Source organism: Podarcis bocagei, assembly GCF_964188305.1.
Source record: "Podarcis bocagei genome assembly, chromosome: 3".
In the NCBI taxonomy this organism is placed as follows: Eukaryota; Metazoa; Chordata; class Lepidosauria; order Squamata; family Lacertidae; genus Podarcis; species Podarcis bocagei.
This window is the reverse complement of record NC_138127.1, coordinates 60,740,219-60,758,553: the sequence shown is the minus strand read 5'-3', so window position 1 is coordinate 60,758,553 and position 18,335 is coordinate 60,740,219. Positions and strand designations below refer to the sequence as shown.

The 18,335-nt window shown below is 41.9% G+C and overlaps 1 protein-coding gene across 3 annotated transcripts in view; it reads right to left on the bottom strand.

The window, feature by feature from the left end:
• Positions 1-700: 700 nt before the first annotated feature.
• Positions 701-18,335, bottom strand: part of FAM120B (family with sequence similarity 120 member B) — a 37,742-nt gene continuing 20,107 nt past the window's right edge. For 2 of the 3 annotated variants that reach the window (XM_081188233.1, XM_081188231.1), the window contains 5 exons: positions 9,719-9,925; positions 8,393-8,501; positions 7,859-7,999; positions 5,079-5,128; positions 701-3,873 (listed from right to left, as the gene is read on the bottom strand). In XM_081188233.1, the coding sequence (XP_081044359.1) occupies positions 5,079-5,128; positions 7,859-7,999; positions 8,393-8,501; positions 9,719-9,925 (507 nt within the window). In that variant the 3' untranslated portion in view covers positions 701-3,873. Of the gene's footprint in view, positions 3,874-5,038; positions 5,129-7,858; positions 8,000-8,392; positions 8,502-9,718; positions 9,926-18,335 lie in introns of all 3 variants that reach the window. The other variant, XM_081188232.1, reaches the window with a different exon arrangement.

Below are 18,335 nucleotides of genomic sequence, written 5' to 3'. Positions count from 1 at the left end.
AACCTAAGTTAGGATTCACTTAATACACCTGGTTAGTGGAAGGAAGGACTTCCGCTTCTGCAAAGGAGCTTTCCCTCTCCTTCCCATTAAAATTGGATCTGTAGGATCGGAAGAACAGTGCACAGTGGAAGGAGAGAGAGGATTGTTCTATCTGCAAGCTGAAATGCTTGTGCAGGCTGTGTGGGATATTTAATTGTAGTCAAACCAACAATTTCCGTTTTGCCAGATAGGCACATGAAGGGACCGGGGCTCAAAGAGCTTTCCTGTAAACTCGTTAGAGAGAACTCTGTAAGATCTCTCCTCTCTGTGCCCTGATGGCAAGAAGGCGTAGCCATTTATGCTCCTCCTTGCCAGGTCACCCTCTTGCTCTGCTCATCTCCACCATGCCTACAATGTGAGGTCATTGCAAGTCTGCGCTCCAGCTCAGGCTCCATTTTTAACCTAGACTTAAGTACGTCTTAGTAACTCAATTACCATGTTAAGCCTGCCTGAATGAAGCAGCTGTGTCTTGTTACTCTTCAAGACGTATTCTGAGTAACTGTTATTTTTACCTTTTACAAGACTGTGTGTGATCACAGTGTATTGAATGAAGTTCTATGGTATCTTGGGAACCACTATGAAGTATATCACCCTATAATAATAATAAAAAAGTAATTTTGGAGGATAACATAAATTACAATTATGGAAAGAACAACAAGCCTTCAACAGTTATCATTTATTTGCATGCCACCTTTCCATAGATATAACGGGCTCAAGGCAGCTTACAACATGAAATGAATTACAAAATTACAAAAAAACTAAAACTAAATTTAAGTCATAAACAATAAATGAAAATATCGCAATAAGGATACAATAAAACTGAAAAATCCCCACATAGTTCATAATACAGTGTAAGAATAAAGATACAAAAACATAATACCTGTAACAGCAAAAATTAAGACTCTCCAAAATTAAACTCGTGATCCCAACAAAAGCTCCCCACCTCCTGGCCCCTGGTCCAGGGTCTTGTAAGAGGGTCTTGTACAACAGGTCTTGTAAGATGGCCTCTGGCTTCTTCTGCAGCGGCAGGAGCTTTTGAAGCAAGAGTCAGTCTGGGCCCCACCCTCCCAGGCCAGGTGGAAATAGGCCAGCAAAGCAGGGAGTGGATATTGTGGGCCTCACAGCAAAGATGGCCCATACGTATATGAAGATGTATGGATTCTTTTTTGGGGGGGAGGGGGGATTCCCTTGTCCCCCTGCAGCCCATCCCCTACATCATATGCTTTTCTGAGGTTCCTAACTCTCAGCAGGAAGCTGTAGAGGATGAAAGGATGGGAGGTGGGGAGTTCTATTTACAGAACAGAAATTAGGGTCCAAGCCATGGTACGTTTTGTCAAAAGCAACCTTGAACCCAAAATTGAAAGAAAATTAAGAGGGAGAGAAACAAAAGCCTCAATGATCAACAAAGAAATAGTATATCGATCCTAAAAATTGTGAAGGTTACTTAAAAATAAGAAGAACCAGGAATTCTAAGAATAATAAGATGCCATTGATACACACAGCAAATAACACAAATTAAACATCATGTACCTGGAAGGCATATACCATGGAAATGCAGGATTAATGCAAGAATGCCACAAATAATAAAACTATAGGTGAGACAGAGAGACGATAAGAAAGGGAATTAGTGAACAATAAAGCCGTAGGATAAGGTAATGGTGAATATCAAATGATATTCAAATCCTCATTTAAGTCCATCCTAGATGAGCAAAATTTTAAGATATAAATGAACATGAAATCTACTTAGAATATAAATACAGCCAGCACTGACTCTAATCATAAACTTCTTGAGCAAAATGATTTTTTATCAGATAAGCCAGTGCACTCCATAATTACCTTGTTTCTATAATTTGGTTCAACAGAAGTTTGATTTTTATGTGCACTTTTTTTTAAAGGGCCTGCTTTTGCATGAAGATTGTGGGACAGGGACCATATATCAAGCTTAAATTCAGGAGATAGGGTACAATCCACAAGGAAGTGCTACCTGAATTGGAATTTTGCAAAAGTATAGCCATGATTATGCCAGAAGAAAACTAACAATAGTCACACACTGCATCATTTTGACCACTGGACATGCATTCAAGATGCTTTCTGTGTATGTGAAAGTATATATATATTGTGTGGCTATTTACAAATGGCTGAGCCATTCCCGAAAGTCCTAGTGAAAAGAAATGGAGATATTACTACTAAAAGATCAATTGTGTATGACTGTTTGTTGGAAGGAAGCACTGATTAGGAAATAGAACCAGAAGAAAATACCTATTTCAGGTTCCCCCAGGGTATGAAAGGACTTATCTTAAACCTTTATATGAGTCACCAGGTGCCACGCAAATTTTGGCGTGTCTTCTACAGTTGGGAAGATGAACCAGAGCTAAAAAATTATCTCGCTTTGTATGAACCTTCTATGAGAGCTATTTGAAATGCCACATTTTGAATATATATTTTAAAAAAGAGATCCCTGGTGATGTGATAAACTCTGCTTCATTCATACATTTTCTGCTGGCGAGATGTGCTCCTGTAATGTTAGCTATCACCTTTGTCCCACAAGGGATTGAATTAGGCTCTCTGTGCTGAAAGAACTTCCTGGATACTCACTGCTGATCTCAGAGGTTTAAAAATGAGATGGCAATCTCTCTGCCTGCTGTAGCAGGGGAGCTGGCCAAAGAGAATGGATCCAAGCAATGAGCATCATCCAAAACTGGTTGGAGTTGAGGGGCCAGCCATTCTCTCACCTTGTTAGCCTGTTAACTGAATAGTATTCTGTATTATTTTCTCTTCTTTTCACACCTACATATGTATAAGCACAATACTATGATGATATAGCATTGGGTTAATTTTATTTGGGGAAGCTGCATTACACACTCATCACCGCCCTTTTCTTTATTAAATGCAAACCTAGTACACTCACCAAAATATAGCAAATCTATAATCTTTATCTCTCCTAAAAAAGGTAAAGGGACCCCTGACCATTAGGTCCAGTCGTGGCCGACTCTGGGGTTGCGGCACTCATCTCGCTTTACTGGCTGAGGGAGCCGGCGTACAGCTTCCGGGTCATGTTGCCAGCATGACTAAGCCGTTTCTGATGAACCAGAGCAGTGCACGGAAATGCCATTTACCTTCCCGCCGGAGCGGTACCTATTTATCTACTTGCACTTTGACGTGCTTTCGAACTGCTAGGTTGGCAGGTGCAGGGACCGAACAATGGGAGCTCACCCCATTGCGGGGATTCGAACCACTGACCTTCTGATCAGCACGTCCTAGGCTCTGTGGTTTAACCCACAGCGCCACCCACGCCCCTTTATCTCTCCTAGTTTGTCCAGAATTAAATTTCTCCCATAATCAGATTTCAAGTGTGTTTATGTTAGAATATTAAAATATAATTCACTCTGATGCTTCAATTATGTCTTACGTATGCTGTGAACTGCTTTGGGAACTCTGCTTGAGAAAAAGGATGCAGTTCTATCAAAGTGATATACCAATATACATTGTGGGTACGAATAACTGACTGCTAATAAAATCATTATTTTTTATTGGCACAAAAGCACCCATATCAGTAAGAGCTGGAAACATCAAAGATTGCCCACAATCTTTCCCTTTCACTATAATAAGTTTTGCTGTGCTTTAAGCAAAGCTCTTCAGGTCAAAGCAAGCTACATTACACAGCTCATTTTTTAAAAGCTAGAATGTACTTAATTGCTCTTCCAGCAATATAAATCAGTCAATTGGTTTTAATGATTAATAATGATTAATTTTCCATACATTATCAGACCCCCTTTTCCTCTCTCACTCTTCCTCCCTCCAGTTCCACCCAGGAGGAGAATCATCTGGGGCCACCTAAAAACACAAACAAACAGTCATGGAGCTAAAGTAAGCAACTACTATATATATTCACAGAAAAAAAGAACATTTGCCATGTTTGTGTGGCAATACAAAATGAAATGAAACTTTTGTTTTAAACAACAGTTTGGAACTACATAAATAAGCCCCTCCTGATCTTTATAACTCTCTAGCTGATAATAGACAATTGTAGGTGAATGTTGATTTGCTGTGATAATTATTTTTAATTCTGTCTATGCAACAGTCAATTCTATACCTCAGACAAGGATCTCGGACCATGCACTACAAGAAGAACAACAGATATGTATGTGCTTCGGTGCTTTCAGCTCTTTAAAATAGACTACACCATGTTACGCAGCAAAAACAACAACAACAACAATCCTAAAAACCTGAGGGGCATTCCCTGCTGGTTATGGACAAATGTTATAAAACTATGATGCCCGTGTTGATAGCTTGGTTTATAGACCACCTAGATGTAAAGTTGAACTGCCTCTGGGCTGCAATTCTGAAACCATTTATTAAGAGAATAGGAAGACATTGGGAGAGGGATAATAATAATTATAATGTGCTGTGTATGTATGTATGTATGTATGTTGTGATACCACAGTTTTACATTATTTTAACTTTATTTATTTAACTATTTATTTGGGGGAGGATCAGTGAATTCAGGAGAAACATTAATAAAGAAAACTACAGCAACTGTATCAAGACCTCACCCATTGCCTCCAATGTCAACATCCACACTAGAGAATTTGGTCCTCATGTTTTGACAGCAATGTCAATATTCAAGAGGAAGTAGCCTTAAAGATAGTATGGCCAGTACTTTCAAATGTAGGCTATATAGGCCTCATAAACTGAAGTACAAAGGCTCCCCCACTATCTCTTCCCTTGGAATGCCTGGCCTATCGCTGTTGCCACAGGGGGCAGAAAGCCAGGTGGTGGAACCCTTGGGGAGGAGATACAGCTCTGGGGCTCAATATTACTTAGTCCTGCCTTTGTCTGACAGCTTTATTGAGGCAAAACTCTCAAACTTGTTTTATACTAGGTACAAATTCAAATGTTAAAAAAAAAGTAAATGGGAGCCAAAAAGAATTTTATTTTATTTTACAAATACATCTAAAAATCTTTAAGAATAGCTTTAGAAAACTTTTAATTAACTCACTTTCTATCTCTTTCCATTAATTACTATTGCAGCTATTTACCTAGAATCTTTGTCCCCTGGTAGGTTGGTGTCTTGGTCCATATCCTCGACCTGATGGAGGGAAAAAGATTATTTTTAATGTTCAAAGAGCATCCCTGGTAACAGTTCAGAAATTATTTTATTCATTTTAGGATTTATTTGTTCAGTACACTTTTATCCCACTTTTATTATTGATAATTGTAGATTATCAACTTGCAATCTACAATTCAGTTGAAAGCTAAACCATCAGACAGATGAACAAAGGAGATAAAAAAATCCCTAGACTCAACCTTAATGCCAAGCATAAAATATCCCTTTAAACTAGCACAACTCAAAACAACCTAGCAATATAAACCAGTAAGAAAACCCTGAGAAGGCTCAGGCAAACGGGGGACATATCAACATAGCTGGCACCAGTCATACTTCCTGGAGAGGGCATTTCATGATGTTGGCACCGCTGCAGAGAACACCCCTTTCATAGTACAGTGGAACCTCAGTTTTTGAACATAATCCGTTCCAGAAGACCGTTCGATTTCTGAAACGTTCGAAAACCAAAGCATACATTTCCGGAAGAATTTACATCTGGAAAACTCAATACGGAAGCAGTGTGGCACATCTGGCTTCCGAAAAGCGTTTGAAAACCGAAGCAGTTACTTCCGGGTTTTCGGCGTTCGAAAGCTGAAACGTTTGACTCCCAAGATGCCCGAAAACCGAGGTTTCACTGTATTACCACCCAATATACCTCTATGAGGACCATGAAAAAGGATTCACCCTCAGATTTAAGAGACCAGACAGGCTTAATTTATATCCCACCCAGGGTGACACAATGTTTTTGAACCTATATTTCTCATGTTCACCCATAATTCTAAGACAAGATGAGTGGTTTGTGCACACATCTTGAGCGTTCCCCTTTTTGCTCCTACTTTCATGCAGCTTGTGAATCACAAGCACCTTGACCCACTCAGTGGTTTCATGTAGATTTGTAAAGTCACAGGGGACATGACTGATAGCTGCGGGACCACGTAGGATACAGAATGCAGATTGATGGGGAGAAGAGGCAGAATAAAAAGCTGGAAGAACATGGCTCTTTATTTACACCCTAATGGAGTTATGAATTATCTATCAACAGTGGCTGTTTCAGGTAACTTTATAGACATTTGAGACCAACTTGAATGGAAGGACGCTTCAATTCACAGTCCATACTTAGCTTACTGCATGAAGCAGTTACTGCCTGCCACGGTATACTAACATAAATTTGAACCCAAATGTGCATTGCTTCAAAACTACCAGTGTATTCATGGAAAGCAGTAAGAGCTTTGGAAACTGGATGTGTTCTCTTACTGTGTGAGATTAAACATTAGAAAATAGACCCTGCTAAGGCAGCTCTTGAGGATGTTTGGTTTGATTGGAGGAACTCGCACTCCCCTCTCTTGGTGCCTGCCTTCTATGAAGAAAGAGGTACAGCTTCTACTTTCTCAGAGGATGAATTCCTATCTCTTTTAATTGAATGCCATGAAGGATTCAAGTCAAGAGGGACAATTCGCTGTCCTATTAGGAAATCCAAATCATGCTGCTTCCTCCCTCTCTGGCCAGTGGACGCTGTGAGAAGGGGCACAACCTCTGAATTCTCAACTAGTTGTTTTTCTCTGTAATTTCTTCTGGGGGTGGGAGAAGAACAAAATACCCAACACAGAACCAGGTCATGGCTGGTGCCCATTGAGACTGCAGGGAGATCACCAGTAGGAGGAGCCAGAGCCAACGACAGACAAAGCCAACTAATTCTAGTTTTGTTCCCATCCTCCTCCCTGCTGAGTTCTGCAAGAGCAACATTGACACTAGGGAGGAGGAAGCTGAGGGGCCATGGATTGGTTGTAGGCTGGGTGATGTTGGTGGAACAGCGGCCATTTGCCCCAATGTACAGAACTCCAGAGAAAGTGCTCAGCCTCCTCTCTGCTCAGGCAACCTCAGATGATGCAAGAGGATTGGCTATGCAGGCCTTTTTCACCCCAAGCTTTGAGAAGGCTTGGCCTGGTTCCATATTCTGTGCTGTCATAATCCTTCCAAATTACCCCAAAATCAGTCACATACAGAGATATAAGACTTTGTTAGAGAGGCAGTTGTTTAAAGTGGCAAATTAAACTTGCATTGTTTCAGCTGATAAATTAACAGGTGCTCTAAGCTTGATGTTTACAAGAGGACTAATATAGGGCTGCCAAATTGTGGTGGTGAGATGGAGGAAAATTACAGACAATTAAGTGTGATATTTTAATCACACGGAATACATCTCAGGCTTGAAAGAGGAAAACCCTTTATTGCAATTGTAAGCTCACTTTCAAGTATGTCCAAGACCCATTAAACAGAGATACTGCACAAAAGCTCAATCATACTGAATTGGGTAACAAATTAGAATCTGAAACTGCAAGCGATTGACACAACACGCCACTGAAATTCCTTAAGAAACTGGAATAAAACAAATGACATAAAGCTTCTGCTTGAACAGGAAAATTTTGCGTGCATATGTGGGGCAGATTTAGAATAGATGGAGGGAGATGCTTAATTTTGTTGTGATTATTGAGGCAATAATCTATTTGTGACTTTATTATAAAATGTCACTGATGCATAATTAAGATGAGCTGGTTCCTCACCTATTCCTACATTTCACTGTATGAAGTCAGCTAACAGCTTGTCAGTGGTTAAGTTAAAGTCTTTTAATGCATGCTTTCATATATCAAAATATTGATGCAGTGAAAGATTTTGCAAGTATGTAGTTGAATGCTAATCTATAAGCTGCGTTCTTTTTACCTGGAGGCTGGGGTTCATATGAATGGCCAGGTGGCTGATGGTCTCTCCACCACAGAGAGTCACTGCCCTGATCACGATAAGGACGAGATGGAATTCTGTTTGGATTCCGAAAGTGAGTACCTCTTCCCCTTCCTCGTCTCTCTGGAAAGGAATTTATGACACTTGAAACTGCTAGCGCACTAACAAAATAAAATCCAGAGTTCTCAAGTTGAAAGCTAACTAACTGAAAGTTATAGCATATAAATTAATTTAAAGTTTCAGCTGACATAATTATTGATATTCTGCTTTAAGCAAAACTTGAAAATCACTAACTACTGCAATTTAAAAGCACAGAAGCAATGAACATGGTCCTTATTGTGGGCATGCGTAGGACAGCTTCATATTTGGTGAGTTTTCTGTACAGATATGTATAGGAAACCATGCACACCTTGCAGGTATATTGCCATATATGTTTCTTTTGCCACATGAACCATCCGTTAATGCAAACACACACACCTCAAAGTGGTTTGCAAAAAGAACTCACATGGCACCTACCTGTCACGAAGCTGTCCAGTCGCTGTCTGCTCTGAATTATCCTGCCTCTTGCTGAGCAAGTTTTGCAAATAAGGGACATCAGATCCTGAAACTTGGCAAGCCAAGATTCCTGCAGACAAGGAAATAATGAAAGCAATGGCAACCTCTCCCTCTCGTTTTCAGAGAAGTCACACTGAAATCCCCAGAACATTTACCTAGGCTATACTTTAGGGATGCGGGTGGAACTGTGGGTTAAACCACAGGGCCTAAGACTTGCTGATCAGAAGGTCGGCGGTTCGAATCCCTGCGACAGGGTGGGCGCCCGTTGCTCGGTCCCTGCTCCTGCCAACCTAGCCGTTTGAAAGCACGTCAAAGTGCAAGTAGATAAATAGGTACCGCTCCAGCGGGAAGGTAAACGGCATTTCCGTGCGCTGCTCTGGTTCACCAGAAGCGGCTTAGTCATGCTGGCCACATGACCTGGAAGCTGTCTGCGGACAAACGCCGGCTCCCTTGGCCAATAAAGCGAGATGAGCGCCGCAACCCCAGAGTTGGCCACAACTGGACCTAATGGTCAGGGGTCCCTTTACCTTTACTTTATACTTTAGGGACTCAGTGCCAATACATCCGTGCCAATACATCACTTCTAGCTCAGCACTGTGTGCTTCCAGTCAGGTCAGTTATGTTGCAGAGCTGCTAGAGAGACTTGTGCAGTGTGATTTCAATGAGCACCTCCAGGTTCACCAAGTTGTCTATGTATGACTTAAGGCCCTAATGGATGGGGAATCTCCTCCAGTCTCTGGATAGTTGTCATCTGCCTGCAGAAGGATAGGTTTATCTTTCTCCCCAACCAGCACAGAAATGCTGTGAACTGCTGGCACAGGGCCCTGATCTGGATTTAAATCCTGACACTGGCTGTAAGGGACTTTGCTCCACTCTTCAGATGAAGAGCAGTATACAAATTTAATGAATTAATAATAATTAACATTACCCACCCTGCCTGGGAACGTGGCTCTCAGAATGGAAAAAGGCAAAGGAACTAGAAACAAGTAAGTTTTAGATTTTCAGCTCAAGACCAAAATAAAACATGGAGAAGATGGTTGCATTTATATTTTTATTCATTACATCAGCAACAGAAATGATTAGCAAGTAGGATCTCTTTTCAATTTGACAAGGTGGATTTCCACTGCTGGAAAAGCACAAAAGTTTGCAAAGGTTAAGTACTACTACTGAAAACCTTTTATTTTCCAAAGAAAACAGGGTTAGCTTTCCTAAAATAAAAATTATCCCCAAACTAAGCTTCCTTTTCTTTTAAATAAAACAACCCCCACCCCAAGCTTATGTACTTACATTGCCCTCCAAAAGATCATGTAAAGAGCACCCTCTATGGGCTTGCAGGTATTTCGTGTGAAAGAGGTCTCCATCAAATACACTCCACGCCATTATGTCATCCGCTTTAAAGGGGAGGCCACAGGTATTATTGGCTTTAATCATCAGAGCTAGGCCTCGTATGAAGAGAGAGCCAAGCTGGACACCTCTTGAATCAACCTGAGGAAGCTGTTAAAGCATTTAAAAGGGAAGAGAGAGGAGTTGTTGACTGTGCTTGCCATGATTCCGTTACAATAATATATCAATTAGCTATTGGGCTAAGCTCAAGGTGCTGGTTTCGGTGTAGCCCTACACAGCTTATACCAGGCATAGGCAAACTCAGCCCTCCAGATATCTTGGGACTACAACTCCCATCATCCCTAGCTAACAGGACCAGTGGTCAGGGATGATGGGAACTGTAGTCCCAAAACAGCTGGAAGGCCGAGTTTGCCTATGCCTGACTTATACCATCTTATTAGGAGGTCTGTTCCATGCAATGTAATAATAATAATAATTTATTATTTATACCCCGCCCATCTGGCTGAGTTTCCCTAGCCACTCTGGGCGGAATTGGGCCTTTAGTGTTGTGGCGCATACCCTTTAGAATATCTTCCCTTTAGACAGGTGCCATCCCTACAGTCTTTTCTATGCCTACTGAAGGCCTCCCTCTTCCAAACAGCCTTTTAAGCCTCGTCTCCATCTTTATTAGAATTGTTTTTAAAATGTTTTAAATAAATATTTTTGCTTTTTTGCTTCCTATTTGCTACCCTTGTCTCCGTTAGGAAGAAGGGCAGTAAATACATACATACATGCATGCATACATACATACATACATAGGTACAGCAGAAGTACATTCCAGAATTTTCCATTCCACTCTTCGCATGTACCAGGGCCATATTTGTGATGCAAGGGGGACAAATAAACCAGGAAGCTGCAATTACACTTGACTTCCCACGGCATCTGAACCCAGGATCATTGTTTGCTTCTCCCCAACAATGTAGAATTCAGAAGCCAACAACAAACCATAGCTTAGGAATGTTTTGCAATTCTGATTTGTTAGGGGAAAACAAACCATGATCCCAGGTTCAGATGCCATGAGAAACCAAGCTTTCCTGGTTTCTGCCAGGGGAGGAATGAAGCATGCCACTCATTCCCAATGAAATATGAAAAGCCCCCAGCCTTGGCTTATTGTGACATGCAAACACGGCCGGTATCTCTATTTCTGACAGCAATGTTTAGTGGATGAGATGGGGATAAATGAAGCACTGACTGCATATGCCTCAACAGGAGCTGGAAGGAAGAATGGCTCCGAACTGTAGTCATGTGTCTTATTGCCTTCCTCCGCCATACAGAAGATGCTGTGGCTACAACCACCCCCCAATACAGGGGAAAATAAGAGACAAACCTATCTAATTCTTAGAAAAGTGAGGGAAAGTATTGTTGGAGTACATCACACAAAGTTAGAAGGCCACTGGACACCCGCCCCCCCAAAAAAGTGTGACTGGATTTGAAGATGCGACAAGTAGTCAGACCTGCTTGTAGCTGGATATATTGTAGCTAGACATTTTGTGCTGGATATATTGGAGGGCACAGAGGATAAGCAAAACATTCAAATAACAAAATGCCAGATATATAAGCCTTTTGATGTTTTAAAGACAGGCAACTGGTTAAATCCACTTACTAGTTATTAATTTTAACGTCCAACTGCTTTCGCACCAAGAACCCAGGAAGAGAAGGAGCCCATTTACTTCTTACTGAGCAACTGGGTGGAATAACGCCTGGATATTTTCTTTATCTCTCCACAAGCAAAGGCTAGGGGGGTGGGAAGCCTAGAATATCATGGGGGACTCACAGCTGCCTCCACCCCCACGGCTACGGGCCTGCTGTTAGTTTACCATCCCAGCAGTACCAAACATGTGCAACCCTGAGAATGCGCTCAGTGTGGGGCTGCCTGAATGGCAAGGAGGCTGTGCCAGCTGCAGCAGCCTCCCAGGAACACATAATGAGAAATCAAAGGACGGGGGGAAGGATGGTGGGGACGGTGGAGCAGGAGGGATCCTACTGCTACCTATACACAAGCTGCTTTTGCCTGAATGCTTTCCAGCAATGCCTAGCTGAGTCAAAGCCCTTTGCCCATGGCACGAGGAGAGCCAGGACACAGCCCCACCTGGCAGCTCTTGCTGTGAGGTGTGTGCATTTTGTCTGTGATGGATGACTTAATTACTGATGATAGGCAGTCCCATTCATTTTAGGTGCCACTCCAGCAGTGTAGATCCTACTGAAGGGACGTTTCTGGTCCCCCCTTTCTTTAATAATCGAGAGAACCTGACTGGGGAACTTGCTCCCATCTCATACTCATAGCCTATTTGAGCTGACCATATGGTACTATCCATGCCTAGGCAAGCTTTCCATCATCGGTTTTTAAAAAATGTAATACTGTAGCACCTTTTTTGCTTCATACATATATACTTGCATAGACCAATGTGGTAACAGAACCCTAGCTTTAAATGCAAACAATCAACCTCTGGGCAAAGACACCAGCTTCTGTTTCTACTCTACTTGTGGTGCCCTTCACAGCCACATGGGATTTTCCCACCCAGGGGAAAACATGGTATAGGCCCCATCATTGTCATGCAGCCCCAAGTGCATGGAATGGCTTCACAGCTCCCATGCAGAAGTGGCTGAAGGATGCTTTCCTTGGAAGAGTAAAGAAGATCCATTGACTCCATGGTCCTGGGAAAAGGAAAACAATGATGGAGGAGGAGGAAGAGAAGAGGAGGAGGAGGAGGAGCACTCATCTTTTCAAACACAGTTGCGTATCTACAGAGCAGTTTGGTGGAAAATGTAGAAGGTGTTTAAGACAGTTATGCATGAGCTATGTGTAGATCAGGTTATTTTCAATGACTTTAAATGGTAATCTTAAACCTGTTAAAGATGTCTTTAAAAGAAAGTGCAGTAGATGCTTTAATTAAATGACTGATAGCTACAGCCAGATGGTTGTATGGATGTTAGTGTTTGTTAAGTAAAAAACTGAAGGGCAACTTGGCTTATTCCCAAATCAAGTATGAACCTCGTTGGTGTGAACAGTGGCACATATCCACCTACCTCTGCCTGCAATGAGGGAAATGTTGACAAGGATTATGCCAATAAAGGCTGAACGAATGTTGACAAGGATAAATATAAGTGTCAGTAAATATAAGATATCAGTCAGATAAATCAATCCATGCAAATGAGCAGATCACATGATGGCAGAAGAACATTATAGAAGTGACCCAAGTGAAGCTTGAATATCTAAGATTTCAGAACTGTGAGCATTACTAATGTCAGGCTGGTATGGTTGACTGGGTGACTTGGGCTAGTTCACCGTCTCTCAGCTTAACCTATTTTGTACAATTCACAGGGGGGGGGGGGTGCACATACCATCTTGTGCACCTTGGAACAAGGGTAGGCTATACCCAAAAGACTAAAGCTTAAGTTAAGTCCTTCCTGCTTAGTCAAGGCAGCAGCAAACACAATACAGTTGAAAAGGAGGGTCTTACCAGCTAAGATATCTGTTGAAAGGACAAAACAAGAAGAACCAGTTCTTAAATGTCCCTAATGCTTCACACAGTAAATATTTAACAGTAAACAGAACAGCAGTTTGGGGTTTATATATGATCGGAAAAGTTTGTTTACTGTGCTTCATTGGGAGATTTGTGTAAAGTGATACTTTGGTTGAACAAAACTGATATTTACTGTAAGCCAAGGCTCTGGAGTGAACCTAAACAAAGATTTCAATATCGCTTTACATTTTTGTGTCCCATGAAAAAACCCTGAAAATCAAAAACACAGCAAGAGACTCACAACAAACAAAGCCTTGTTTATTAATCGAAACCCAAATCAGTTAAATTCACTTCTAAAGCTCAAAGGGATTCATTTTGGGGCACCCCCCACAGAGCGGTTTCCTGCACTCCTGTTTTGACACTGAGTAGTAAGTGCACTGCAGAGAACTGTGCAAGGAAAAAGGATGGATGGATTGTGCCACCTGCCGTGTGGACCAGCTGGTGACCAGCACAAGCGGAAAACATCCTTCTCACGTACACTGTGAGAATTAGATATGCAAAACCACAATGGCTATGGTCAGCTGCCACAGATGGAGGGAGCAATGCTTCCAAATACCAGTTTCTGGAAACTATGGGAGGGGAGAGTGCTCTTCTGCTCATTATCTGCTCCCTGGTTTCCCACAAACATCTGGTTGGCCATTGTGAAAGCAGGAGGCTGGAGTAGATGGGTGATTGGTCTGATCTAGCAGGCTCTTTTCATGCTGTTATGGGCCATTCCCTTATACACACATACCCCACAAGCTAAGAGAGGTTGAGGCTAAGAGACTGGGCTGTGTGGACAAGAAATCCCTGGTTGAAATCTCATCTCTGCTATGAGCTCTTACTAAGTGACTAAGTGGCCTCAAGAAAGCCGCACACCCCTATCTGAAATATGGGACTGATAATGCTAACCTGGCTTTTTGCAGCGCATACTGAAACAAAATGCTCTGAAAATGTCTAGAGTGTTAGACAACTGCTATTTTTGCTGTTGCAAAGGGTGAAATCCTGCAAAGTCTGATTTTTGAAACTTAAAAGCAGCCATCTATTACCAAATTCCACTTCTGAGAAGACACACCTCTCCTACCAAACATGCATGCTGTTTACACTGATTGGATATGTACATAATTTGCATTTGAGTATGCACACTCAAGTACAAACTGGTAGCATGAAAAGTGGTTTTCAGACTATGTGGCCTACATACATATATCTATGTCTATACCTGTATCTAACATTACAGTTTTCATAATGTCACAATGAATATACATTGTAAAGTGGTTTTATTATAAACTGAAGGACGCAGGCAGGTGTTTGCTGGTACGGAGTATGATTGGTTAAAGTTAACGTATTAGTTACAAAATTACAAAATGATCAGCCCTGCAAGGAAAAGCACAAGCAAAATCTTTTACATGTAAAACTTCTCTGGGTCTAAAATGAAAGAGAATACCTGTCCACATCACTTTAGATATCTATAAAACACTAATGCAAACTCTCAAAAATACCTTGAGCAAGTTGACCATCTGCTCAGGTGCAACACACCTAGAAGGGTTACCCAATAAAGGAAATAATATTTTACACTTAACAATACCTTGCTCTTGACGGATGTGGTACTGTGTTTCCTGACAAATAAAGCATTAAAAAGAACAGGCATATATAATGCAGCATAAATCAAATTAAACAAGATAAGAACTAAGGCTAACAAGAAAGCAAATAATTGCAGTGTTGCAGATCTTGTTCCAAATACACCTTGAACTTTAGCTTTATTTTAGTAGCAGTACCTCTGCAAGGCCCTTTATTTCATACATGTGATTAGTTCCTAATAGCTATCACAATAAAGCTCTTCAGAGTGTCACAGTTTTCTTTTACTTTGTATAGAGTCTATGAATGTACTACAGATGCTTTCTGTGCAAATGTTTTCAAATCAGGCTAGAAGGTATGGGCTATGCAGGAAGTCCTTATACGGTGGTCTCGTCATTAAACCATTCACACGCAGCCATTCATGGCATGATTGCAATATGCTTATGGGTAGATTTAGGGCCAGGCGACCACCTGGGATATTGGGTGACAAGAAGGCCAGGCGCAGTCATTCAGCAGCTGAAACAACTAATACAGAAAATTTATATGGCATGAACAAATACAGTTTTACAGGTCCTAGCTTGCATTTTCATTGACTTATACGATGTAGATAGTGGATCAGAGTTGTGAAATGGGCTAGAAACACAATAAGAAATAAGGTATTTAAATGGAGGGGGAAATCTGGGTGTGCTCCTTGCCTGGGGCACCATTTGTTTTGAGACCAGTCTTGCCCATAGCACCTTAATTGAATGTCTGTTTGGGCCTGCTTTATGTTGTTGGCAAGTTTGTGCGGCGCGATAGCAACCTGAACCATAACTTTCAAAGTGTCCACACAGGTGGCTCCTTCACTTTTGTTAATTTCACAAAGCTAAAATTAGAACTAAAAAGATACAATCTGCAAGTATGTGAGAAGGGGGAGTTTGTGAGCAATATCTTATCTTCACTGCAATATACCCTGCATTGGTGTCCCTTTAAGTCACCGCACTCTAGTAAGTGAATCATGCTGTACTGGGGGACACTAAAATGTATTGCCATTTGCTGGGGGTTGAGAAGCCACAGTTAAATAATTTTCTCAAATTATTTGCAGCAGATAGAGAGACAGAAACAATCCACAAAATATGTGGGCTCCCACTGCTCTTCTCTTCAGCACTAAAAATAAGAGCTTCTGCTGGTAATATACAGTCAAGGCAGATGAGTGGAGAATGACAGGGTAAAGTCACCACAGAGATTCCTAAAGCCAAAGCTTGACTTACTGGGACCACATGACTGTGTGGGCTTCCAGGGAAGAGCTTTTGGCAGCTCTACTCCTCTCTGGTCCTTTCTGCAGCCAGGCCAAGGTGACTGTCCAAACTGGGGACTTGTGGCTGTGCTACCTTGTCCCTAAGCATGAGCTTGCACAGTCTCCCTAAGCCAAGGTTTGGCTTAATGTGCCATGCAAAGCAGGCCTGTGTGACATTTTTGTAGGCTGCAAGCTTTAATTGGTTTAACCAATAGATCAATGAACTAAATCTGGAACTGAACAAAATTAATCAGTGAAGGGAAATTTTAAGCGCTTGTGGTGGGAGTTAAGTGCGCACTAGTTTACTTTTGTGAAACAGTTTGGTTCTGGGATATTACAGCAACAGGGAATAAAGGTTAATATTTTAACGATGGGATTTATTTTTAAAAGGGGACTAGATTTTGTTTATGAAAGTGTAATATGTTATTTTAAAAGCAGAAAGAACTCAAAATTCTTGAATCAGTTCTCAACACTGCTTTTTCTTCTTTTTGGCACAGGGACTAGCTATCTGAATTCTCTGACACATCACAGACGAGTGTCTAGCTCAAGCTAAGCATGTCCTGGAAAAAGTATGATGCACCTCTGCAGTGCATCTCAGATCACTACAACTTGGTGGGTTCTTCATGTTAGTCAATATCTCAGCAAGTCACTGGGAGCATGAAACTTAGCTTTCATATGAAGAAGAAGAGTTTGGATTTGATATCCCGCTTTATCACTACCCTATGGAGTCTCAAAGCGGCTAACATTCTCCTTTCCCTTCCTCTCCCACAACAAACACTCTGTGAGGTGAGTGGGGCTGAGAAACTTCAAAGAAGTGTGGCTGGCCCAAGATCACCCAGCAGCTGCAGGTGGAGGAGCGGAGACGTGAACCCGGTTCACCAGATTACGAGTCTGCCGCTCTTAACCACTACACCACACTGGTTTTCATAGTCCTCTAATGGAATTGGGACACGGGTGGCGCTGTGGTCTAAACCACAGAGTCTAGGGCTTGCTGATCAGAAGGTTGGCAGTTCGAATCCCCACGACGGGGTGAGTTCCCGTTGCTTGGTCCCTGCTCCTGCCAACCTAGCAGTTTGAAAACAAGTCAAAGTGCAAGTAGATAAATAGGTACTGCTCTGGTGGGAAGGTAAACGGCAGTTCTGTGCGCTGCTCTGGTTTGCCAGAAGCGGCTTAGTCATGCTGGCCACATGACCTGGAAGCTGTACACCAGCTCCCTCGGCCAGTAAAGCGAGATGAGGGCTGCAACCCCAGAGTCGTCCATGACTAGACCTAACGGTCAGGGGTCCCTTTACCTTTATTCATAATGGAAAGGCTTATTGTCCCCACTCATATATGTCTCATCCTAGAATAGTGCTGAAGATCCAGCTTGCATCCTTGAACTACTTGCACACAACAAAAACTAAGTATGGAACTTCATAGACGCAGGGATCAATTCCATTTTTGTCCCCAAACACAGAAATAGAGTCTACAGTGCCCCCTTTGTCAAAGTTAAGCAGAATGCTTTGAAAACACAATCACCAAAGAGCTATGGGATAGCTTTACAGCTTTCAGTACCATCAGGGATTATCTCACTATATACTTCAGTATGGAAACTGTAGCACACATAGCACAAATGCTGACTTGCTAGCATGGATGCGGTGCACAAATAGTTTCTACACTGCTTTCTTGTAAATAATATTTGAGTGAGCATGCTCTGTGTTTGTAGTGTGGTCCTTAGTACTAGCAAAGTGACCTTTCTACAGATCAGCCATGAGCTTCAAATTGAGCTCTTTCCACAAAACAAAACAGCCTCTTCAAGCCTTCAGCGCCTTTGCCTCACCCTCACCCTCAGATGCCTGCCTGTCCAATGAGATCATCATCTAAGGCCCTCTTCCAGGTATCATCAGAAGCAAGGTGGATGACAACTGAGGAGTGGGCCTTCCCATTGATGGCACCCCATTTATGAAATCCTCTCCCCAGGAAAGGTCCTATGCCATCCACTTGACTGCCTTTACCGTGCCAGCCAAAAGCCTTTTTATTTTCCCAGACCTTTGTCTGGGAAAATGATTCTATTGTGTTTTTCAATTTCCTTGTTTTATTTGTTGGGTTCTACTGTGAAAGCCACCCAGAGAGTATGTACACTCAGTGCTGGAGGAGAAAAAAAATTAAATGGATTGTGCCCCATATA